The sequence below is a fragment of the Phoca vitulina genome, unplaced genomic scaffold (assembly GCF_004348235.1).
Source record: "Phoca vitulina isolate PV1807 unplaced genomic scaffold, GSC_HSeal_1.0 scaffold4, whole genome shotgun sequence".
NCBI lineage: Eukaryota > Metazoa > Chordata > Mammalia > Carnivora > Phocidae > Phoca > Phoca vitulina.
The window spans coordinates 10,867,520-10,893,870 of record NW_022589707.1 but is presented as its reverse complement, the minus strand read 5'-3'; the positions used below and the strand labels follow the sequence as shown (position 1 = coordinate 10,893,870).

General features: G+C 38.9%; 1 protein-coding gene and 1 pseudogene across 3 annotated transcripts in view; one reads left to right on the top strand and one right to left on the bottom strand.

Moving 5' to 3' along the window:
• The window catches only part of NUP205 (nucleoporin 205), a 79,791-nt gene that overhangs the window by 38,268 nt on the left and 15,172 nt on the right, over positions 1-26,351 (top strand). For 2 of the 3 annotated variants that reach the window (XM_032401509.1, XM_032401510.1), the window contains exons 20-35: positions 1,358-1,439; positions 1,714-1,878; positions 2,189-2,313; positions 3,904-4,018; positions 5,928-6,077; positions 6,656-6,727; positions 7,079-7,236; positions 7,760-7,840; positions 9,082-9,273; positions 9,820-10,087; positions 10,178-10,276; positions 19,671-19,819; positions 21,052-21,243; positions 22,112-22,233; positions 24,245-24,383; positions 26,164-26,290. In XM_032401509.1, the coding sequence (XP_032257400.1) occupies positions 1,358-1,439; positions 1,714-1,878; positions 2,189-2,313; positions 3,904-4,018; positions 5,928-6,077; positions 6,656-6,727; positions 7,079-7,236; positions 7,760-7,840; positions 9,082-9,273; positions 9,820-10,087; positions 10,178-10,276; positions 19,671-19,819; positions 21,052-21,243; positions 22,112-22,233; positions 24,245-24,383; positions 26,164-26,290 (2,236 nt within the window). The remainder of the gene's footprint in view (positions 1-1,357; positions 1,440-1,713; positions 1,879-2,188; positions 2,314-3,903; positions 4,019-5,927; positions 6,078-6,655; positions 6,728-7,078; positions 7,237-7,759; positions 7,841-9,081; positions 9,274-9,819; positions 10,088-10,177; positions 10,277-19,670; positions 19,820-21,051; positions 21,244-22,111; positions 22,234-24,244; positions 24,384-26,163; positions 26,291-26,351) is intronic. The other variant, XR_004298995.1, reaches the window with a different exon arrangement.
• Positions 4,838-5,522, bottom strand: LOC116630476 (annotated as a pseudogene).

The following is a 26,351-nucleotide window of genomic DNA, read 5'->3' as shown; positions in this document are numbered from 1 at the left end:
CATTTGTGTCACTTCATTTGATACTGCACTGTAGACAGTTTTCAGATGTTCTTCTATTAATCTAATTTATAATCTCTTTCTATTCTGAATAGCTCGGTTCTATGCTGAATAGCTACTATTGGGGAATCTGCTACTTTTTTCCCCTGCTCTTTATAGGCATTTTCCCCTTGTATCTTCATATTAGAAATCACTGCTTTAGCTAGTTGAATTTTGTTGTGTACAGTGTTTTAAAAGAGGGACTCTTGGGGTGACAGGGTGGCTCAGTTAGTTGGGTGTCTGACTCTTGATTTTGGCTCAGGTCATGATCTCAGAGTCCAGAGATCAAGCCCCATGTCAGGCTCCGCACTCAGTGGGGAGTCTGCTTGAAATTCTCTTTCTCCTTCTCCCTCTGTCCCTCCCCTCCGCTCATGCTCTCTCTCTCTCTCAAATAAATAAAATCTTTAAAAAATAAAACAGAGACTCTTCTGGCATTTTAGATGGGACAGATCTTCATTCTGTGTCACTCTTCCTCATATTGCAAGACTCTTAGCATCCTGGTGCCCTGCCAGTGTCCGTCAGTAGTAAACTCTAGTTGTGACTACTCAGAATGCCCCCACATGTTTCCAAGTGCCGTCTGGAGCGGCAGTGCCACCCAGGTTGAGAACCGCGGTCTGATCTGGCTTTTGGATAAAACTACATGATAGAGAGGATTGTATTTTCATCACGAATCCTCCTTTGTTGGGCTGGCAATCAGTGTATCACCCACATATTGAAGTTCCATTAATTAATTGTAACAAAAAAACCCCACAAAAGCTACATGATAGGGGATGTGGAAAGTGAGGGTTCTCAGCTCACTCATATACATTTGAGTATGAATTATTATTACCAATTTTAATATCCTGCTAGGTTCCCCGAGGAGATGGGGCAGTGTCTAATCTCTCAGCCCAGCCCAGATACGTAAAACTGGTGATAAGCAATACATTTCTAAAGAGAGAAGATGAGAATTTTATTTTATATTTTAGTTAAGATCTCATAGCATTGGGTATACAATGAAGAGATCATGAGATGGCAATTTAATGTTATTTTTTTTTAAAACCGGTTTGATCCTTTGGGAAAGAAAATTAGGGAAGCAAGTTTTGAAACCAGTAACTTAAAAAATTTTTGTTACTTTTATTATTTCTACAGAGAGCTAACTTATGGCAATTTAAGGAACTGAGTTTCCTATTAATTAAAAGCAAAACTGAAACCTAAGTACTTTAGAGATTTGCCTTTTTTCTTTGTAGACAAATGTTTATAATACATAGCATATTTATCATAGTTTCTTTAATATTTAAGAAGCTTATAATTTGTCTTTTAAAAAATCTTTATATGACCCCAGAGTGTAAGTCAGAAGCTGATGGCTGGATTTGTGGAGTGTTTGGATAGTGAAGATACAGAAGAATTTGTACGTCTAGAAGAGGGTATGTCTTCTACTAACGTGGACATTTTTTACTCTTTATAAATAATATAAAGAAAACTGTTAACTGTCTCTTGGTGATACAAGAGAAGTTTGAGAATTTGCTGGCACAAACACATAAGGCTTTCTGGAAACCTCTTAAATCTGCACTCTAATGGCTGATGAAGTGAACTTTAAGAGAATGTGGAGGTTTGCAATACAAGCTTTATGTATTTAAACTTGACTTATCTTGATTTGTTTATTGTTTTGTAATTTTGTTTGTGGATTTCCACATTAAGGATCAGATCTTGAAAAGAAGCTAGCTGGAATCCGTCATGAAACAAGAATCCACATCTTGAATCTTCTCATCACCTCTCTGGAACGCAACCCACCCAACCTTGCTCTCTATCTCTTGGGCTTTGAACTGAAGAAACCTGTCAGTACCACAAACCTGCAAGATCCAGGTATAACCAGAAGACACATAGACATTGATTTCTTTTCGGTTTTATGTAGCTAAATGGTCATTCGTTGAATTCTGGGCTCATGGGATAATTCACTGGAAGTGAGAGGTTATATGGTAAGTAAGTCTTTAGAACTTAGATCAAGTCGACAAATTAAGCTTTGGAAAATTAGCATTTATTAATTTTCTGTGTCAGTATTTGAAAGTGTGTTTACAGTGGAGCATATATTTATGTAATTTGATATTTCTAAAGGGATTTTAAAGTTTTTAATGCAGAAATTTGAAAAGCTGAACTTCTTTTTGGTCTCCCGTAGGAGTGTTAGGTTGCCCTCGGACGTGCCTTCATGCCATTTTAAACATCTTGGAGAAGGGAACTGAAGGGAGAACAGGCCCGGTGGCAGTGAGAGAATCTCCTCAACTCGCTGAACTATGTTACCAGGTACACAGAAGGCTGTATTTGATAGCACTTAGTAGAAGAAATTTAACTAGGTGCTTGAATATATCACAGGTACGGAAGTATAACAGTAAGACTTGAGTTAAAATGAGTTCATTTGGTAGTTTGGCTGGTCTTTCATTTATAGATAAAAATCCACGGAGCACAAACCCCAAGTTCCTATAGATCTACAGATCCTGTATGTTGCTCCTTTGAAAAATGAGGGAAATTAGATTTTTGAGATGGATTTTGAGCTGGTAGTGTAGAACGTGTCCAGTGGTGCTATTTCAAGTTGTCTCTTTTTGGTGAAGATAGTAGTGGATTTAGGTCAGAAGACCTCTGATTCTCATCTCTGCCCCTTAACTAGCTAAATCAGCTTGGGTGGGGCATGAAACTTCTCTGAGTTTAATGTGTGCAGCGGGCTGTTGTGAGACTTAGCTGAGAATGTAGGACTGTGGGTGAGAGCGTGATTTAAGAACCATGTGACCAGCGCTAGAGCTAAATGTAAGGTGGTGGAAAGTCAAATTAGTGCAAAGTTGAAACTGTACTGAGAGCTTCTGTTTTGCCTGTGTTCGCTTGTGATTATTCCCCGTCTTACTCATTTTGTGTGTGAAAAACTAGGCTTTATAAGATGCGACTTGTTTCTGAATTTCAGCAGCACCCTTGATTCACATTTTCAGAATAAGAAAGGCATCGTTGGCTTCTAGTGACCTGGAGCTTTTTCTTTATTTTTCTTTTTGTAATCTGTTACAGTTTTCTCCTGTCCTCTGGCTGTCCAAACAGCCCTTCACTGTAAGTCCTGTAAGGAAAGCCTGTAAGCTAGGTCTTCCTCAGAATCAAAATGAATTCTTCCTTAATGGGAGAACAAACTTGACATGCATTTTATTTATTTATTTACAAAATTATTTATTTGAGAGAGAGAATGAGAAAGAGAGTGAGAGTGGGGAGGGTCAAAGGGAGAAGCAGACTCCCCGCTGAGCAGGGATCCTGATGTGGGACTCGATCCTGGGACTCCAGGATCGTGATCTGAGCCCAAGGCAGTTGCTTAACCAGCTGAGCCACCCAGGTGCCCTTGACGGGCATTTTAGCAGTACTCTAGAGTTTGACGTATTTAGGTAGAAGTAGTTGATAAGCTTAATCATGGAGGATCATGGAAAGGAGTTAGGCAGATGAAGTAAGTGAAAGGAGCCAGATTTAAGACAGGAAGCTGGGGAGAGGGCGACGGCGGAGAGTCTGACCGGAAAGCAGATGCGCTGCTACTCAGTACAATTTTTAGAAGTTACTTCGAGTAATTTGCTATTAATAATAGTTAAAATACTAGACTGTATGTATTAATATACTTAAGCTGACTTAAAGATTAGTTCTATAGTGATGTCATCAGCACTCTCAATTATATTCCAATATGTTTTCTTGAGTTGGGGTACCAACAACTGCTTGTAACTGAGCATCTGTTTTATATGTGTGTTTATCCATTTTGCTTGAGTTATTGATGGGTCTTAGTTTCCATTTAGTAAACCTTGGGTCACCTTTTATCTTAAAATTTTTAACACAGAGAAAATGATTTGGGGATTTTCTTATCTCATTTGAACTCTTTAGGTGATCTATCAGTTGTGTGCATGCTCTGACACATCCGGTCCTACTATGAGGTACTTGAGAACCAGCCAGGATTTCTTATTTTCTCAGTTGCAACATTTACCTTTTTCTAACAAAGGTAGGACATTATTTTCCCGCACTATTGTAACTAATTTGTAAAGTCCATGTTGAGTGATTTTATTTATACAACATTGGGGGGTAGCAGTTACAGTACTTGTGGAATTCTGCTTTCATTTTGTTACTTTGCTTCTTACTTTGGGTTGCTTTTGTAATTTATTCTTGAGAAGCCTCACTGTTCTAGCTGTTGGCATAAAATTATTTAAAAATAGCTTGTCAAGGATAGAATTTGATCCTTATACTACCAAATAAAGATTTTAAATTCTGTTGAAGAGATAAGAAAATATTTATATGATTCTGGAAATTTAGATTTTTTGAGTGAAGGTGTTTAATAATTAAAATCTCTTATTTTACTTTTGTTTCTTATGTATATGTTGAAACCAATTCAGGTCTTGACATGAGAAATGGAAAACTAAGTACAGTGGAAACTATAGCTGAGTTTATTGACCTGACCACCACAGTCCCAGGCTATGTTTTATAGGATTCTACTTTATATAATTTTCTTTTTGATCATTTTGTAACAATTTTCTGAATTCATATTATATCCAGACAGTTGTAGTCTGTGGAGTTTTTTTGAAGATTATTTTGTATCATCTTTATGTTTTGGGAAATGTAAGCCCACAGATTTCATAATAAATTTGGATTACTAGTAATTATCAGCTACTAATCTACTTTTTAGAGTGAGGGTGTGAGAAGCCCTTGGGAATTATCTAATGGCAAAAAATTTTTCACTTCATTTTCATAATAAGCATGTCTTATTTTTAGTCCTAAGATTTTGTTTATATAACAAGCTTTTTAAGAAACCCTCCTTTCTACCTAATCAGGAGGGAAAGTTAATGTCTTATCTATTACTGTATCTGTCTTTTAAAAATCCATCTGGTTTTGCTTATTGGGAGTAGAGCTGGTGGCAGTAGGAGTAGGAGTATTTGGTGTATTTTATGTTTATACTGTTAAAATTTAGGACTTCAGATCAGGCCCATTAAGGATATTGGATTCAAAAGCTTCTGTAAGTGGTTCCCAATCCTAATTATAGGTTTCATTTTTGTTTTTGTTTCTGGAAAGGTTTTAGTTTGCACAGAGTGGGGAGGGGCTCGGTCCTTCTCAACGGCCGCTTTCCTCGTGGCTGCCAGGACATCGTGAAGTTCCTCTCATCTTCTTGGTGTTGGTGCGTTTCCGCACCGTTTTCTTGATGAACTTGAGAGCCCCTTGCCCTTGGAGGCGTTAAGCAGCTCCACAGTGCACTGCTCTTGTGGGGTGAAGCCCCACACCTCTCAGATCATGTCCCGCATGAACTTGGTGTGCTTGGTGAGGCGCCCGTGGTGGCTGTGCCTCAGCTTTTTCGTGTTCTTGGTCACCTTGTGGCCCGCGGTGAGGCCCACAGCCGTAGGGTAGCGCAGGCCATGGCTGTAGCTCTGGAGTGGCTGCTGTGGTGTAAAAACCAACCCTAGTTGTATGTTAAATCGGGTGTCCTTGATTATCTTCAGAGATATCGTAAAATCATGCATTGTGTATTTGTTTTAGGAAATAAAAGTCAAACTGTATGTTAGGGTTTTTATTTTTTACAAGTTATATATTTGAGAATTTTTTTTTAAGTATGAAGTTCCATATAATGTCAAAATAGGACAGACTTAGATCTGTGTAAAATTATTCTGGTAATGGAAACTTGATTCTCTTTTGTTCTTCATTTGCTTTGGCTTATTTTTTATAGACATATACTTGTTTATTTTTTCTCTCTTAGCATCTGTTTTTGCTTTTTTAATTTTCTTAGAGTGATAAATTATTATGATGCCAGGTTTTATAAGTTATTGACAGTGTGACATGGGAAAATATCTGATGAGTTATGGAATTTAGGTCTGTTATGATTCTGTGTTATTACTCTATGAAACTAAATTTCTGTATGTAACTTGCAGAGTATGAAATGTCTATGCTGAACCAGATGTCATGGCTAATGAAGACTGCCTCAATAGAACTAAGGGTAACTTCTCTGAATCGTCAACGGTCCCATACCCAGAGGCTCCTACACCTCTTACTGGATGACATGCCTGTGAAACCGTACTCAGGTCAGTGTGTGCGTGTTGGCATTTGTTTTATTGTGCTGCTGACTGGTCTGTGTGAATGCAAGCACAACAGTCTTGTGCTTAGCATGTGATTGTAGGCCAAACAAGTTCTTTCTGTCTTTAGAAGTTTTTTCCTTAAAACACAAAATTTTTAAATCATCCCATAATTGTCATTTTATTATTGTTTGAAGCATCCACATTCTGCTATATTCATATCCACAAATATTCAGTGGAGTTTGTCACACTGAACCAGCATGACCCATGATATTTTAATGTGTATTATACATGCAAATTAAACATAAGCTTTTCTAATCATCTCATTGGCATGATTGGGTCCTGCCTCTTTGGGAGTTCTGATTATCCTCTTTACAATTGTGAAGTGGATCTCCTAGGGACGGAAAGAATTAGATGAATGTTGTTGGTAAGTCCTCATCATCTTTGCATTTCAATTATCCATTTGTGGAGGGCTCTTTGACCTAGCAACAATGACCTAGAAAAAGAAATACCTTATGTTTGTTATTTCCAAATAAATGTTACAAGTATGTTCTTTTCCTGATCTGTTATTATTGATGCTCTAACAGATGGTGAGGGAGGAATGGAAGATGAGAATAGGTCTGTCTCTGGGTTCCTTCACTTTGACACTGCTACAAAAGGTAAAGACCTTTGAATCTGTAATGACTTTATAGGTATATATTAAATTGCTTAAAATTTCAAGAGGTAATTATTACTCCTGTGTCTGCAAATTCTGAACTGGTATAGAAAAGCTATAGAAAGGATTATTTGCCATTCAGAAATAATTTTTTTGTAATTAGGATGAATGAATGGAAAAAATATTTTTGTAAATGGATATATTAGGAATAAAGTCAAATTTAGATTTCGACACAGTCTCCTGTTGCTGGACTTGCTTGACCATCGCACCGCCTTTGGGCGTGAGCTGAGTACAATGGTTTGCTTTTCTCCTCACTATCCCAAGTACAACTGAACTACTTTTTATTTATTTCTAGTACGTCGAAAAATTCTAAGTATTCTTGACTCGATTGACTTCAGTCAGGAGATCCCTGAGCCTTTGCAGTTAGATTTCTTTGATCGGGCCCAGATCGAACAAGTTATTGCTAACTGTGAACACAAGAACTTACGGGGACAGACAGTCTGCAATGTCAAGGTGAGGATTGTTTTGAAGTGCGTGCCGTATCAAGGGCTTCTGACTTTGAGTCATCGGACAAAAACAGAACCATACACTTGTTGTTTTCTGATAAGGATATTGGTTTATTGGGCTGTGTTTTCATTTTTCAAACAGCTGGGAAATGAAACTGAATAGGCCACACTAACTTTACCTCTTTAAAAGTTTCCCCATCACCTTCCTGAGAGCAGTCATGCTGCCCAGCTATGGAACGGTTTTAGCTATTTAACTCTCTACCAGGTAAATGGTAATGGCCTCACTAGTAGGAAGAAGATACCCAAGGGCATTTGCACCAACTGACCTGCTACCGAGGCTCTTTGGTACCACTTAGTAATGTGAGGGATACCTAAAGTTTGTGTCTAGAAGCAGGACAGTGCCACTTGAAGATTATATGTAAAGGTATCCAAAACTTTTCCCTCTAGGGCAGTTTATAGTAATTGCTAGAGGTATTGTTCTGTCAGTGTCTGCAGTGGTCTGATTTTTCTCTCTTTTCTCAATTATATAGCTTCTTCATAGGGTTCTTGTAGCTGAAGTAAATGCCCTTCAGGGTATGGCAGCCATAGGCCAGCGACCATTACTAATGGAGGTAAGCCCCATTGAGTGTATATTAGTTTTAACCTTTTTAAACTACTTAACTGCCAGTTAGAAAACAAAACAGTAAATTGATTTGTAGCTGATTAATTAGTAAACTGCTTAAAATTAAACGTTAATGGAATCTTTCATTTTGACTTTAAAATTTTTATAAACTAAACTGAAGTTAATGTCGGGATGCCAGAAGAAATAAAATCTTTTTCTGCTATGCTAGTTAAGGATTTGCAACCTGTCCATATTGTGTATTAGACTTCCCTTGCTCTCTGTCAGTGAGGGAAGAGAGAGTCATTTGTCATCACAGGTGGGGAGTAATGGTAAGAGGTCAGGCAGGAAGAACCACATACATGGAGACACAGCTGGCTAGGCCAAAGCCAGAGGCAAAGAAATAAAAGATGTGTCAGGGAAACGTGCCCTTGACCTTGAGTTTTAGGCAACTAGTGTTTGAGAGTAAGCGTAAGTAGACAATACAAAGAGAAAATGGGGTTAAAAAGCTCATTTCTACCCCTATCACCTCTGCTTATTGGCATGCATGTGGAAGGTTTCCAAAGTGTACTAAAAATGTATTCAGGGGCGCCTGGGTGGCTCAGTTGTTAAGCGTCTGCCTTCGGCTCAGGTCACAATCCCAGTGTCCTGGGATCGAGCCCCGCATCGGGCTGCCTGCTCAGCGGGAAGCCTGCTTCTCCCTCTCCCACTCCCCCTGCTTGTGTTCCCTCTCTCACTGTGTCTCTCTCTGTCAAATAAATAAATAAAATCTTCAAAAAAAAATAAAAAATAAATAAAAATGTATTCAGATGAACAGACAGAGTTAAAAATAGGACTCTGTTGGGGCTCCAGGCTGGCTCAGCTGGAGGAGCGTGCGACTCTTGATCTCAGGGTGGTGAGTTCGAGCCCCACATTGGGTGTAGAGATTACTAAAAAAGATAAATAAACTTTTATTTATTTTTAAAAGATTTTATTTATTTATTTGAGAGAGAGAGAGTGCCCTCGTGCACGAGTAGGGGGAGGGGCAGAGGGAGAGGGAGAAGGGAAAGCAGACTCCCCTCTGAGCGGGGAGCTGGATTTGGGGCCTGATCACAGGACCCCAAGATCATGAACTGAGCTGAAGTCAGACGTTGTTAACCAACGGAGCCACCCAGACACCCCAATAAATAAACTTTAAAAGAAAATGGGACTGTATTAATAAAAGATATTATTTGCCCATGTGTTTACCTTGTGATTCAATTTCTGTGGCTTTAGGAAATCAGCACTATACTTCAGTATGTGGTAGGAAGAAACAAATTGCTGCAGTGTCTTCATGCAAAACGGCATGTGTTAGAGTCATGGAGACAGCTGGTAGAAATTATACTGACAGCTTGTCCCCAGGACCTCATTCAGGCAGAGGATCGACAACTGATTATTCGTGATATTTTACAAGATGTGCATGATAAGGTGACGTACTTCCTAAATGGCTTCCTGAACTTCCTTACTTCCTAATAACTTCCTATATTGCTGAACAGATTTTGTATACCATTTAAACACAGTTTGCCACCATCCTTCCCCCCCCACCCCTTTTATAGTAGGAATAAATAGAGCTGGGCACTGGCGGTGTTGAAGACTTTCCTTGAGAAAGGCTTCTGTACAGTAGTGGCTCTCAACCAGAGTATGCATCGGAATTATCTAGGGAGCTTTTTAAAAATACACAGGGATAGATCCCACCCTGGACATACTGGATGGGACACTGGTGGTGAGACCATTTATGTGAATTTACATTAAAATCCTCCCTAAGGAATTTTGATAGGAATCCCTTTTGGTTAAGAACACGTGTTACCAGCATCATGTTTCAATTTCTTTCTGTATATTAGCTTTTATTTGCTTTGAACGGTGCCATTCCATTCTTACATTCTTATGGTAGTTGGAAAGCTAAATGCATATAAAACCCATAATGACTGTAGCTGAAAGCGCAGTCTTCACTCCGATTTGTCTTTCTGCTTTAAGATCCTGGATGATGAAGCAGCGCAGGAGTTAATGCCGGTGGTGGCAGGTGCCGTGTTCACCCTGACTGCTCACCTAAGCCAGGCCGTTCGCACGGAACAGAAGCAACCACTAGTCTTGGGACCCGGAGAGACCCATTACGCTTTTATGCTTGAGAGTTCTTTCACGCCCACTCCTCCAGCAGACAACCCTGTGGTGGGTTTTGCTTCTATTGGAGATTCTTCGCTTCACATTATATTGAAGAAGCTCTTGGACTTCATTTTGAAGACAGGTCTTTTCATCTCAATTTCTTATAAATTACACCTTTTGTATTTGTTTTAACTTTAATTTGAAAAGAGACTTCTACTCTATGTCTCCCTAGGTGGCGGGTTCCAGCGAGTGAGGACGCACCTGTATGGCTCTCTGTTGTATTACTTACAAATTGCCCAAAGACCAGACGAACCAGACACATTAGAAGCAGGTAGAACTAGACACATTCCTAATCTTTCCTGTTTTAGTGATTGGTTACTTTAAATTTAAAAAAGGCCCTTTTCCATCTTTTGGCTAAGCAAAGCTGTAACAAATTGTTGAGTCTTTATGGAATCATTAAAGCGCCTACTCTAAAGTCGCGGAAGAATGTTTAATTTTCTAAAATTAAGAAGATAGTACATGAGTACTATAAAAACAAACCGTCAGATACCACTTTAGCTTATATATATTTTTGACTCCCTCTATTGTCTCTGGTCGCACTGAACAATATGCGATACTTAGCGTGTCCATGTCTTTCTTTCCTTTGCAGTATGTCACAGTGCATATCTAGTTGAATCTTTTCTTTCTTTTTTTCTTTTTAAGATTATTTATTTATTTATTTGATAGAGAGAGTGAGAGAAAGCATAAGCGGGGGGGTGGAGTAGGAGAGGGAGAAGGAAGGCTCCCCGCTGAGCAGGGAGCCCGATGTGGGGCTCTATCCCAGGACCCCAGGATCATAACCTGAGCTGAAGGCAGCCGCTTAACCGACTGAACCACCCAGGCGCCCCTAGTTGAATCTTTTCAAATGACTGTTGTTCCATAATATGGAAACGTTTATTTCCCCACTTGCATTATTCATAGGCACTTCCATTATTTCTAATTTTTTACTGTCAGAAAAGTGCTGCAGCAAGTATTCTTTTATATGCCTGTGTATTTTTCAAGAAGAATCCTTCACGGTGAAATTTCCATGTGAAAGAGTATGCACGTTTTTATTTTAGTAGATTCTACCGAATGGCATCCTACCAGTTTGAAGTCTCATCAATAGTGTACATGTGTCTTTTTGTACTAATGTGAGGTTTTTCTTGGATAAATCCCAAGAAGTAGAATTTCTTGGTCAAAGGTAATACCTATTTAAAAATATTGATAAATCCACTTTCTAAAATATAATTAGCATTTTTAGTTAGGAGTAATAACCTGGACTCTTTGGTCTCTGGATATGAAAAATATTTTTTTTTTTTAAAGATTTTATTTATTTGACAGAGAGATAGCGAGAGAGGGAACACAAGCAGGGGGAGTGGGAGAGGGAGAAGCAGGCTTCCCGCCGAGCAGGGAGCCCGATGCGGGGCTCGATCCCGGAACCCTGGGATCATGACCTGAGCTGAAGGCAGACGCTTAACGACTGAGCCACCCAGGCGCCCCTGAAAAATATTTTTAACCATCCAGCAGATGAGTATATAATATGCTACACCAGAGTTATTCTGCTATTTAAGAACTTGTCGTAAGTACCTTTTGGTAATGGACTCCTGGTACCCTTCTGAGAACCTTTATAAGTATTTGCTATTTTGTACACAGATTTTTAAAAACCACTCTGTATGTAAGACCCAGATCATATTATTCTTTACTGGCTATATATTTTTACATATCTTTCTTAGAAGGTAATAATAGCCAAATGATATATTTATAGAAATGCCCTACCCACTTAAAAAATGCACAAAAATATTTTTAAAGTCATTAAATAATAGTTCAGAGAAGCTTTTTAAACAGATAAGAGCTTTTATAAAGAGAGATAGTAATGGGGATTCCACTCCCTGCTCCTCTCACCTCCCCCATTTTTCTCTTGTCTAAAATTTTTGTAACATTCTATTTAGTGGAACTATGGCAAAATCACCACATAACCACTAGGTGGCGCGCCACAACATGCTTTTTATAAGGCATCATTATCAAGATGTGATAAAGTAGTAGGACCACGTGGGGCGCCTGGGTGGCTCAGTCGGTTAAGCGTCTGCCTTCGGCTCAGGTCATGATCCCCGGGTTCTGGGTTCAAGCCCCACATCGGGCTCCCTGCTCAGCGGGGAGCCTGCTTTTCTCTCTCTCCCACTCCCCGCTGTCTCTCTCTCTGTCAAATGAAAAAAAAAAAAAAGTAGTAGGACCACGAAAGAAAATTCTCCTTTGTTTTTATTTTCAAATGATCTGTTTTCAGAGTAATTTCATCCCTTAATTAGTTTTTTTACCACTTAATTGCTGCTTATTTTGACTTATTTTAAATAGCAAAGTAATTTATTCCCTAGATACTAGTGTTTTTAAGTTTCAAATTAGACATTAAATTCAGAGTGGTTCAGTCGGTTGAGCATCCGACTCTTGATCTTAGCTCAGGTCTTGGTCTCAGGGTCTTCATTTCAAGTCCCACATTGGGCTCCACACTGAGCATGGAGCCTACTTAAAAAAAAAAAAATTAAATTCAATAAATATTTATTGAGGGCCTTTTTGTATGTGTATATTTTGACTCTGTACTTACTTTCTATTTTGTTTTAAAACAGAAACTGAATTTTTAAAGTCTATATACTTATTTTTCCATACTTTTACTTTATTTATTTATTTACTGTTTAAAGAGTTTATTTTAGAGAGAGCACATGCAAGCAGGAGGAGGGGCAGAGGGAGAGAGAGAATCTCAAGCAGGCTCTGCACTGAGCATGGAACCCAACATGGGACTTGATCTCAAGACCCTGAGATCATGACCTGAGCTGAAACCCAAGAGTTGGACGCTTAACCGACTGAGCCACTCAAACGCCCCTACTTTATTTTTAACATAATTATACATACTGAATACTAGGCAGCTATTTTCCCTGTTTTGTTTAAAAGGAATCTGACTTACAGAGAGTAAATGACTTGCTTGTCTGTGACAGATCTGAGATTAGAATTCAGTTTTCTCAATTTGTAATAGAATGTTGCTTTTCCTGACCAGATCGTCATCTTTTTTGTTGTTGTCGTCTTTTTGCAATTTGTAATTTTTTCCTTTTAATTTGATAGATAATATGTACCAGCAATGTATTTGTAGCTCATGTTATAAAGGATTAATTTCTAGTATGTGAAGAGCACCTACAAATCAATAACCCAGTAGAAAAATGGGCAAAGGTTATGAGCTTACAGTTTAGGGAAAAGGAAATCAAATGGCTCTTAAGCATATAGGTAGCTTTCTTTTTTTTTTTTTTAATTTTTTTATTGTTATGTTAATCCCCATACATTACATCATTAGTTTTAGATATAGTGTTCCATGATTCATTGTTTGTGCATAACACCCAGTGCTCCATGCAGAACGTGCCCTCCTCAATACCCATCACCAGGCTAACCCATCCTCCCACCCCTCTCCCCTCTAGAACCCTCAGTTTGTTTTTCAGAGTCCATCGTCTCTCATGGTTCTTCTCCCGCTCCGATTTCCCCCCCTTCATTCTTCCCCTCCTGCTACATTCTTCTTCTTCTTTTTTTCTTTCTTAACATATATTGCATTATTTGTTTCAGAGGTACAGATCTGAGATTCACCAGTCTTGCACAATTCACAGCGCTTACCAGAGCACATACCCTCCCCAGTGTCCATCACCCAGTTACCCCATCCCTCCCACCCCACCCCCCACTCCAGCAACCCTCAGTTTGTTTCCTGAGATTAAGAATTCCTCATATCAGTGAGGTCATATGATACATGTCTTTCTCTGTTTGACTTATTTCGCTCAGCATAATATAGGTAGCTTTCTGAAAATCCCTATTGGTAGATTCCATCGCCTCGAGCTCGCAATGCAGATCTGGGAAGGAACAAAAGCATATATTCTTTGAGTAAATTCTGTGGAAGATTTTTATATGTCTTTCTAGTTAAGAACAGTGTAGTTAAAATCTGACATTGCTTTTGCATATGTAATCCCTAGGGGTTAGTTGACAAGAGTTGATATCACGAATATCTCTCTTTGTCTGTATTCTTTTCACCTTTTATTTTCTTTTCTACCAGTGACCACTAGGAGAAAATATGGATAATTTGACCAGAGCCTAAATGTTTAATGTGAAGCACCATTGCTTCTTAATTTCTTTTTTTGGTTTATTTCTTAAGCTCTAGTATTATAAAAACGCTTCACGTTTAAAGACAGATTGATAATTTCAAAGATACACATTTTTTAGCAGGTTAATATTTTCAATAGAAGTTTATTTATAAAGCCATTTTATGAAGTTAGGCTAACACTTCGGAGCAGAGTGTAGTACATCTTTCTTAGTTTTATCTCCATGAGATTAGCTCTATTTGAATGTTCTATTGTAATCTCAGTAAAATGGATTATATTGCTTTTAAAACAGATTCATTAATGACTTTTCATTTTCTAGGAGCTTATCATCCAACTTTAATTTATAGCTGATTGATATAGCTGTATGGAAGATATTGGTTCAATTACTTAATTTTAAAATTGTTTAAATTGTTGCAGTCTTAAACACTTTTATTATAAGCTTTTCTCACATGTTCTGTTTATTAAATTATTATTATTTTTTAAGTTTTTTTTTTTTTTTTTGACAGAAAGAGACACAACGAGCAAGGGAACACAAGCAGGGGGAGTGGGAGAGGGAGAAGTAGGCTTCCCACTGAGCAGGGAGCCTGATGAGGGGCTATTTAATTATTTTTTAAGATTTATTTATTAGAGAGAGAGCTCATGTGTGTGCGCATGAGTTGGGGGGGGTGGCAGAGGGAGAGAATCCTCAAGCAGATTCCCCACTGAGTGCAGAGCCCAACACGAGGCTCAGTCTCACAACCCATGAGTTCATGACGTGAGCCGAAACCAAGAGTTGGATGCTCAACCATCTGAGCCACCCAGGCGTCCCATGTTCTGTTTTAAATTGGCTTTTCTTTTCCCTTAATTTTGACAAGTTAATGATATTCAGTTTTACACTTTATTTATAAGTAAGCATTAGAAATTGTCGTAATTCTTTTGCGCTCTTGTGACTTTTGAGCAAGAATATATATATATATTTTTTAAATATTTTATTTATTTGAGAGAGAGAGAACAAGTGAAGGGGAGCGGCAGAGGGAGAGGGAGAAGCAGACTTCCCACTGAGTAGGGAGCCCCATGTGGGGTTCAATCCTGGGATTCCAGGATCATGACCTGAGCTGAAGGCAGACGCTTAACCGACTGAACCACCCAGGCACCCCTGAGCAAGAATATTCTTGTTCTTTGTGAAACCATAATATCAATTCATCTTTTTTAAAAAGGCGGTTAGAAAAGACAATCTATTGGGCACCTGGGTGGCTCAGTCGTTAAGCGTCTGCCTTCGGCGCAGATCATGATCCCAGGCCCCACATCGGGCTCCCAGCTCGGCGGGAAGCCTGCTTCTCCCTCTCCCACTCTTCCTGATTGTGTTCCTTCTCTCGCTCTGTTTCTCTCTGTCAAATAAAATCTTTAAAAAAAAAAAAAGAAAAGACAATCTATTACCATTATTAAATTTTTGAGAAATCTTTTGTGAGATTCTCAGTTTTTATGGTCTAGGCTTAGTGTAATCTGGCATTATAGTATAAATACACCCATAAGTCATAAAGTAGTGGGACTAAAAGGATTTCATAGAACATCTTGCCTGCTGTTGACTCTGTTCTTTTGGGTCTGATTCCAGTAAGTGACTTAAAAACACTAGCTATAGCTGTATGTGTGTGTATGTAGTTGAGTGTAGGCTCTTTGCTTGATGTGAATTTAGATGCACATTCCTCATCACTTGTTTTAGAACCTGAGAACCTGGAGCGCTTGTGTGGCTCAGTTGGTTAAGCGACCAACTCTTGATTTTGGCTCAGGTCATGATCTCAGGGTCGTGAGATGGAGCCCTGTGTTGTGCTCCAAGCCAGGCGGGGAGCCTGCTTAAGATCCTCTCCCTCTCCCTCTGCCCCCCCCAACTCGCATACACATGCACTCACTCTCTCTCTCCCAAATTAAAAAAAAAAACAAAAACAAACACCTCAGAATCTAAGAGTTAACAATCAGGCATTTAAAAAATATTTCTAGCTTTTATTTTTTATTTCAAAATACATACTGAATGTAGGAAATTTAGAACATACTAGTAAAGGGAAGAAGAAGTCACACATTTTACCCTGCTAAAAACTACCACAACATTTTGGTTATAGCCAGCCATCATTTTATTTTATTTATTTATTTTTTAAATTTTACTATGTTATGTTAGTCACCATACAATACATCATTGGTTTTTGTTGTGGTGGTCCACGATCCATTGTTTTCGTATAACACCCAGTGCTCCATGCAGTACGTGCCCTCCTTAATACCCATCACCGGGCTAACCAATCCCCCCTCCCCCCTCCCCTCTAAAACCCTGTTTGTTTCTCAGAGTCCATAGTCTCTCATGGTTCGTCTCCCCCTCCAATTCCCCCCCCATCTTTCCCTTCCTTCTCCTAATGTCCTCCATGCTATTCCTTACGTTCCACAAATAAGTGAAACCATATGATAATTGACTTTCTCTGCTTAACTTATTTCACTTAGCATAATCTCCTCCAGTCCCATCTATGTTGATGTAAAAGTTGGGTATTCATCCTTTCTGGTGGCTGAGTAATATTCCATTGTATATATGGACCACATCTTCTTTATCCATTCATCTGTTGAAGGAAGGGCATCTCGGCTCTTTCCACAGTTTCAGCCATCATTTTATATTGATTTATAATCTCCCTTTTCTCTCCACTCAGTATTTTATGAACTTTTTTCCTTCATTAAGTAATATTTTTAATAGTTCTGTACATTTTGTCACTTATGGAATACCATAATTTATTTAGCCTACCCATTTTTGGACATTTAGATTATTTCTAGTTTTTCACAATACAAATAAAAATCAGTAATCATTTGGTGGTTGGTTATTTTCACTTATTCTAAGAAGCAGAAAATATTAATTGGGTTCTTATTTTCATAAGGATTACATTTTAGTAGAAATGACAATATATGTATTTATAAAACAGAAAGTGTTAAATTGGATGATATAGACCAGATGCCAGCAAACTTTTTCTGTAAAGGGCCAGGTAGTATTTTAGGCTTTGCAAGCCATATGCTCTCTGTTGCAAGTACTCAACCCTGCCATTATAGTGTGAAAGCAGCCGGAGACTGCAAATGAATGGCCGTGGGTATGTTGCATTAAAGCTTTATAAAAACAGGTCAGATTTTGCCCTCAGCCTTTAGTTTTCAAACCCCAAGTATAAATTATAAGAGGTAAGAGAAAAAAGATCAAGACTTTCACTGGACTTTGCACGTAAAGATGTTTTTACACAGGAATAAACGGAGGAGAGCTTTTCAGGCAACGCCCAAACTAGGAGGGAGTAAAGACTAAGGGGGATGTCCTGGGTATAAGCAAGGGAGAAGGTTGATGGCAAAGTCAAGTAGAGAGGGTAGGACCATATTATTGATGACCTTGAAAATGAAATTGCAGTGTTAGAGGTGGTTGGATTAAGCAGTCGGTAGCCATTTTTAATTATTGAGAGATGTGATATGAAGTTGGTATTTAGAAAAGCTCGCATGGCAGTGATTTATAAGGTATGTTGGAAGAAGGGACGGTTTGCTGTATAAGAGACTAACTTGGTGGTTTCTAATGAGCCAATTTACCCTCCAAAGATGGAAGATTTAAAAGAAAGTTCTAATTAAATTGCAGACTTAGAATTTTCTTATTCCTAGGTGGTGCTGTTAGTAAATAGTATGTGGAACTTGGAGATCTTATTCACAGTTTGAAAATGAAAATCAGGTTATTTCTATGATACCTATCCTGGTTTTCTGCAAATCACTGCTTTCAGTTTTCACTGTGAAGCCCTAGGGGTATCTCGGGTATCTTAGGGGTTTTGTGGAAGAGTCTGTGGAGTAATGTTCCAGCAGCCCTCTACCCTCATTTCAGCCATGTTTGAAATAGGCAATTTGTGGCTAAAACAAACTATAATGTGGTGGCTTTCAGACTTTTACTCAAAACCTTTATTCAAACAGAATTTTGTGGCAATCCTATGTGTAAAATAGGAAAAATGCCATAGCTCCTCAGACTGGGTTTTTGAATTACCCATCCTGAGGACATCTGGTGGCATCCCTGGGACAAGGTTCTGAACTTTCTCTGAGCTGTTAATCTGTCAGTAATATTGGTGCTACTGTGCTAACGACTGGGCTAAATAATGGGAGACTAGTGGTGGACAAAACAGAATCCCACTGTCACACCACCTGAGGTCCTGGTAAATCAGTACCATGCAAAAATACGACAGTACCGTGTTGTGTATGTGTGTACGTGTAGGGAGTGCTGGAGGTGGTTGAGAAGTGGTATTAGAGGCTGCAGTGATGAAGAGGAGGCAGCCATGCTAAGACTCAAGGAAAACCATGGGAGATCAAAGTGCAAAGATCCTGAGACCAAAGTGGTAAATTTCAGGGACAGAAAGGCTCGTGTGGTGACAGCTGGTGGGAGAGGTGAAGAGTGGAAGATGAGGCTGAGAAGTAGATGGGACCATGTGACCTAAGGAAGTGACATAATGAGAGATGTAAAAACCGTACCCTCCTTTGACACTATTTGAGATTAAAAATAAGTATGACAAATAAAATTCATAGTAGTGGTAAAAATACTTAGAGAGAAAATAACTATTAATACTGGAAGTTTGCCTGCTGCAAACTTTATAATGGAGTGTAGGCCACAATGCGGATTAACTTTTATTTTTCATGATGAAGCCTGCTTCATTTTTACTCTCCATTCTGATCAATTCATCTTGAGAACTTTTCCCTAATTTTATTTTATTTTATTTTTTTTAAAGATTTTATCTATTTGACAGAGAGAGATACAGCGAGAGAGGGAACACAAGCGGGGGGGGGGGGGAGTGGGAGAGGGAGAAGCAGGCTTCCTGCCGAGCAGGATTTTGCTGAGGGCAAAATCTGACCTGTTTTTATAAAGCTTTAATGCAACATACCCAGGACCCTGGGATCATGACCTGAGCCGAAGGCAGACGCTTAACGACTGAGCCGCCCAGGCGCCCCAAGAACTTTTCCCTAATTTTAAAAGATAGCTGCTAGGTAGTAAAAAAGTCATAGGATTGGCTTCAAATACAGGTCATGGCTTTATGTAATATATTTTTGAAACTTTTCTAGAAGGTTTACATGAATCTCATGTTAAAATGTATGATCATATCTTTAATTATCTAAATTGCCATCATACAGGGTATACTTTTTCTTTTAATAAGTATGTCAATTAAAAAACATAAAAGAATAAAATTATCTGATTTTTTGGGAAGCAGGTACTTGTCTACATTGTACCTGATTTTTTTAGCCACATTTCTCATAGATCTCAGTGAAGGATGAAAACAGATTGGTTAGCAGAATAAACACAGGATACTGGTTCTCTTGTAGTCTCATAATTCATCTTGATTTCTTTAAGAATAGTTAGTTTATCCTTTTCCTAATACCATTGCTAATCTTAGTGTACATACATGGAACGTGTGCACTGGGTCCCTGAAGTTCACCTACCTGGACCCACTGGTCGGTGGGCCTTTGGGTACATGCAGTAATGGAGGGATTTTTTTCTTGTGTGTATGAGGTGTAATTACTCAGTTACCAAATTGTTTTTTATTGGAGTGTTTGAAATATTTTCTTTTATAACCCTTTTAGCCAAGAAAACCATGTGGGAAAGGCTGACAGCCCCTGAAGATGTATTTAGTAAATTACAGCGAGAAAACATAGCCATCATTGAGAGCTACGGTGCAGCCCTCATGGAAGTGGTCTGTCGAGATGCCTGTGACGGCCATGAGATTGGAAGGGTACGGTAACTCCTGTTTAGTAGAATAATTGCATAAATATTTTGGCTTATTAAGGTATAAACTGCATCAACTTTCAAATGCATGTTGCATATTGAGAATTGTTTTCTGTAATGTATTTTAGTGAATTTTCTTACTTGCTGTGATTTGGCATTTCTATCGTTTATTCATATGTTTTGTTTAATTCTGTTCAGAATCTCAGTTTGTTCAGAATCTTCCCTCAGAATAATCTTTGTGCTGACTGTGAGGTTGGTCCTACACTGGTAGAAATGCTGCTTAAGGAAGATCTTGGTTAAGAGAATGCTGGGTGCACAGCTTTTATACTGAATATGTCTTTCTCTGCTTTGTGGAGGGGCATTTGCATTTCTATTTCTTTAAAATACTGTGTCAGACTGGTGGTAGCGCAGTGAGAAGGTAACTTCTTGCTGGTGGAGAATTTCATAGCGTTTGAATCATACACAAGTGATCCTGGAACAACATGGGTTTGAACTGCGTGGATTTGTTTGACTAGTAGAGTACAGCACTGTAAATGTATTTTCTCTTATGATATTCTTAATAATATTTTCTTTTGTCTAGCTTACTTTATTGGGAGAGTACAGTATATAGTACATGGGACATAGAAAATATATGTTAATCTACTGTGTATGTTACCAGCAAGGCTTCCGGTCAACAGTAGGCTGTTAGTAATTAAAGTTGTGGGGAGTCTAAAGTTACACGTGGTTTTTCCACTGTGCTCCTAAAGCCCGTGTTGTTCAAGGGTCAGTTGTATTTGAAGACCGTGGGAAACGAGATTTTAAGAAATAGGATGAAATATAAACTGTGTAGTAAGTTCTCAGTTACATTGAAAAAAGTTTAAGTGTTTTTATGCATTGAAAAAAGACTGGGAGGAGAGAGACCAAAATGGATTAATGGAGTGTTTATCAGACCACATATTTTCTATATGCTTTTCTACGTTTTCTAGGTTTCCTGTAATGAGCACGTAAAACTTCACAATTAGGAAAAAAAGCTATTTTAAAAAGTCCCTGTCCTCCTTTTATTGATAAATCGAGATTCTGTGTACATAGCTTTCAGTTTCTCAAAAACAAAACAAAACAAAACCAAAATAAGAAAATGTTATTTTAAGCTACCATCCCCCTTGTAAGAAGAGTTCTGAGTATTTTCACATAAAGGCAGTTTCTGTCGATGATTTTGGTGGCCGTCTCCGTGTTTCGGACTGTGATTTGTTCTTCCCTCAGATGCTGGCCCTGGCTCTACTTGATCGGATTGTCTCCGTAGATAAGCAGCAGCAGTGGCTTTTGTATCTTTCTAACAGTGGCTATTTGAAGGTGCTTGTGGACAGCTTGGTAGAAGATGACCATACTTTGCAGAGCTTACTAACTCCACAACCTCCCCTTTTAAAAGCCCTTTATACTTACGAATCCAAAATGGTAAGGCTTTATATTCATTTGAAGTTAGATCAACAGCTCACTTCCTCTTAGAGCTATAGCTATATTAAAGAACATTAATGTGGCCGCAATTTTGAATATTTCCATCTTTTAAGGAGTTTGAAATTTGGAACATATGTTAGAAATGCATCTTCTAAGCATGCCAGAGTTGAGTTGAAGTGATCCTGAGAGGGTTGGTGGGTAATGGAACTGCTACTCACTCAGGCTGCTGCTGATGGCGAATGATAGGACACTCAGTCCTCTGAGGAGAGCAATGAGCAAAATTGTCTCTTCACAATAAAATTCAGACTCTGTTAGTTGCCTGGTGAACATTCTAGTGTAGATGTGCTGGTTCTAGTTTAACACAGGATTTTCAGTACAGTATATAATCCATTATTTCCTTTCCTCCAAATTTGTTTTCTGTTTCCTCCTGGTTGAAAATACTACAGTGTCACAATAACAGGAGCACTGAAGTCTTAGATTCCTTACTAAGTTCTTTCCCTCCTTTGTTTATTCAGTAAGTATTTATTAAATACCTACTACATGCCAGGTGTGGCACTAGGTACTAGAGCTACAGTTGTGTGCAAAACAATCTTCCCTGCCCTCATATGCCCACATGATGATCAGAGAAACTACAGTTGAGTTGAACACGTCCTTCATGCCAAGGCACTGGATGCGACATTTGAGAGATACGGTGCCATTCAGTCATAGAATCCTCTGAGAACCGTAGTGTGTGCCCCTGCCCAGCTAGCTCAGAATTTCTCTTCGGTGTGATTAAAGATCACAGATGTGCTGTGAGAGAGTCTCATTTGTATCTCAGGCCCTTGAATATGATTTCTGTACTGATGCTTTTCCCTTCGTAACTTCGTAGGCATTTCTTACAAGAGTGGCTAAGATACAGCAGGGTGCGTTAGAGCTGCTGAGGTCTGGGGTGATAGTGAGACTGGCACAATGCCAGGTCTATGACATGCGCCCAGAGATGGACCCACAGGGGTAAGTGTCCATATACATTGGTGTTGCTTCCTTACTAATTCTTCACTGTAAACGGTCAGTGAGGGAAAAAGATATTCCAAACATAATTTTGCCATTGGTTTATCATTCTGTTTGAGCAGTATTCTTTCATCCTGATGACTCTTTTTGGGTCCTACGTCCCTGCCATTTACTAATAAGTGGAAGTTGCTAGTAAGAGTAAAAGTAGGAGGGACCTAATGCTTTCCATTTTAGAGCAGTAATGTAAGAGGGAAATAGAGCCATTTTGTTAGTAAATGTTTTTCTTCCCAACTTTAGTGTTCTATTCAATAGAACATATATTTTTAGTGGCACCTGGGTGGCCCAGTCGATTGAGTGTCTGATTCTTGATTTTGGCTTGGGTCATGATCTCAGGGTCGTGAGATCTAGCTCCATGTCGGGCTCCGAGCTCAGCGCGGAGTCTGCTTGAGATTCTCTCTCTCCCTCTCCCCCTACCCCTCTCCTGCTCACGCTCTCTCTCTTTCTCTAAATAAACAAAATCTTAAAAAAAAAAAGAATATTTATTTTTAGTTATAGTGATCCTTTAAAGTATTGTAGTGAAATTATAATTTGTTGTGGATTTCCTATTCCTGATGACTTGAATAGTATTTTATATTTTTGTCATTGTAGCATTTTATCAACTGCTTGCATATTTGAAATCTTTTAATCAAACAATTTTTTAAGTTTCGAGCTTTTTTTTTTTTTTTTTTTTTTTTTAAAGATTTTATTTGTTTATTTGACAGAGAGACACATAGCGAGAGAGGGAACACAAGCAGGGGGAAGGTCAGAGGGAGAAGCAGGCTTCCCGCTGAGCAGGGAGCCCGATGCGGGGCTCGATCCCAGGACCCTGGGACCACATGACCTGAGCCGAAGGCAGACGCTTAACGACTGAGCCACCCAGGCGCCCCTGAGCTTTTTTTTTTTTTAAGATTTTATTTATTTGACAGAGAGAGACACAGGAGAGAGGGAACACAAGCAAGGGGAGTGGGAGAGGGAGAAGCAGGCCCCCAGCGGAGCAGGGAGCCCGATGTGGGGCTCGATCCCAGGACCCTGAGATCATGACCTGAGCCGAAGGCAGACGCCCAACGGCTGAGCCACCCAGGCGCCCCTGAGTTTCAAGCTTTTTAACAGATTTCTCAGTTCAGTTTGTATATGGGTTTTTTTCCCCCTCATTTTTGTCTACCTGGCTGCAACATTATTAGCATACCCTCTTAGCAGTAAATAACACTTAGGTCAGTTTTATTAATTTTCTTCAAAAGATCCATTGCCAAATTGAATATTTGAGTGTTTCAGGATTAACTGTAGAACTATTTTACCTCCAGAAAAGAAATGTTTTTTTTATATTGCTTCCTAAAATTTTAAACATGAGCGTTATTATTTTCCCCTTAAGTAAAGACAATTGAGTTATTTACATTCCTCAGCTCTTGGCATTTAATCACTTGTCTGTGCAAAGCCTTTCTCTTATTCCATATTTTGCTTCCATTCCCTTCTCTTCAACAGGCAACCATTTTCTTTTTCTAAAAATTTAAATACAAACATTTACAATATATGATGGTTTATTAATACCTAATCTTAAAAGTGAAATGATTTTACAGCCTCATTTTAACTTTTTAAAATCTTGATTTTTTAATATAATGGGCAGTGTAGACTCATTTCTGGCTTTGCGTACAGGAGAGGGAAATTTGGAGAAAATAACTTCCGTTTTTATCTGTTTCTTGTTTATAGTTTCTGTGGCCCACGGGAGCATTTAGAGTAGAATAAATATGTTGAGGAACTTCCAAGCATTGTCTTCAAATTATGCAGATTTTCTTTACCGAGATTTTTCAGAACTGAAATAACTGTTTTTACTGTTGGTATGGGATGCAGAATTCTCCTTAGTAGCTTCACATCTTAATCAGGCACCTGTGATTGTTTGACATGGAGGTGGTCAGGAACTGTTAGCATCCCTTAACTCTTGGACTGTCGCTCTCTCCTTGTTGGGTGGAAATGAATGAAGCATGTTCGGCATGAGAGACCCACCAGTGTTCATCCCTGCCCCGGTGGACCGCTATCGGCAGATTCTGCTCCCAGCTCTCCGCTTGTGCCAGGTCATCCTCACGTCCAGCACAGCCCAGCACTTACAGGCAGCGGGGCAGGTGAGAAGAGCCCTTGGTGTAGAAGGCGTCACGCAGAGTCCTCCTTTTATCATTGCACAAACCCGAGGCATCGACAGCGCCCGGGCCTTTACCTTAGTCACACTCTCTGTGGCAGCCCTGGGCATCGAAGGCCAGCCCCTTGTGCTTTGCTGTGAACTTCATTGGCCCGCTCTTGACTCTTATTTGAATGAAACCCCACAGCGAAGAACAGAATAGTGAGATGGAAAGCAAGATCTCTAAGTTTGTTCTTCTGTAAAATGAAGCGGTTATTGTGATAGGAATAAACTGGCTTCTAAAATGTAATTTAGCCAGGGATTTATTGAGAGCCCGTACAGTATTTTAGACCTTACAGAAAATATGAAAGATAGATGATAATGGCCCATTGGGTTGTGATATTTAGAGGATGAAGTAATTGAGATAAGTGCATTTTCTAACATAAAAATTTTTTTCATTGGGCACCAGAAATTAGTTTTATTTTCATCCCTTTTCAATGAAACCTTCAAAAAAAATCTTTGTTTCTTTAAATTAATAATACAGTGTATAATTTAACCATTCACTGATTAGACTCATCAATATGACTCTGCAGTTTTTGATTGTATTGCTCTATTATTATGACACCCTCAGGAACTGTGTCCTAATACCTTATAGTAATTTTAGGTGCTTTCCCTGCCATCAGCCTTCAGGCTTATGTCACTGAGGTAGAATGCTGCTCTTTCTAACACAGAACCTTGTTTTATGCTGCATTAGTACATCCTGCCACTTCCATATGTGGCCTTTGAATCAGTTCTTTAAAACTCAAAGACTTTCCTTGTCTTCTCCTTTATTGAGATTAAGATTTTTTTTTTTTATTAGAAGTGGGACTTTGTGATGATGTAAGATTCTCTAATGCCACTCTTGTACTGGCTGTGGCAGAATCCCCCAAGGAGCTTGTTTTAAAAATATAGATTACTGAGGGGCGCCCAGGTGGCTCAGTCAGTTAAGCGTCCAACTCTTGATCTCAGCTCAGATCTTGATCTCAGTGTCGTGAGTTCGAGCCCCACGTTGGGGCCCAGCATGGAGCCTACTTAAAAAAAAGATTACAGAGTTCTATGTCCAGTAATTACGGGTTAAGGCCAGGAATCTGAATAAAAAATAAAAGGGGGCATAGTTCTTGAGTGATTCAGATGTTTGGCCTGTTTGGCGTAGTTTCAGCCTTCAAGGCATTTATGATCTAGTTGAGGAGACATCATATGTGAAAGTAATTGGATTCCTCCTTGAAAGTACAGTAGAAAATGCCACGGTGGAAGGGCAGAGTTTGGAGGTCAGGATTTTTATCTCATTCATATTATATCAAAAGGAGAATTTAACAAGAGCTTTAATGTGATTGTCCCCATGTCAGGCTAGTCAGATTTTCATAGAGCAACTTAAATTCAGTGAATCATTTTTATACCTACTCCTGTTCTAGGTCCATTTGGACAAAAAGAAATTAAATAAGGGTTAAGTAATAGTTTTCATTTAGTAGTTGTAAGTTATACTTTTCTACTCTGGCCTTTAAATACAGTAATTTCTAAAAGTTGAAATCATCTTTATCTTTGGCTTTCTTATGAATTTTAGGTAAATATTTGCTTCTTGAAGAAATAAACTATAAATGTAAAAGACAGTTGCTTATATACATTCACTATGATTCATTACATTGAACTTGGTGCTTCAGCGTTATTAAAAAGATGAATTACAGAGATAGAAAAAATTTGCTAATCTTGACCTCCCTTTTTTCCGTTTCCCCTCCTTTTCCTTGGCTCAGGTGTTGCAGTTTCTCATTTCACATTCTGATACCATACAAGCAATCCTGCGCTGTCAGGATGTGAGTGCTGGGTCTTTGCAGGAACTGGCTCTGCTGACAGGAATTATCAGTAAAGCAGCACTTCCTGGTGAGTTGATTATGTTGGATGGACTTTGAATAATTCTTTACAGACTGACGTACACTTAATA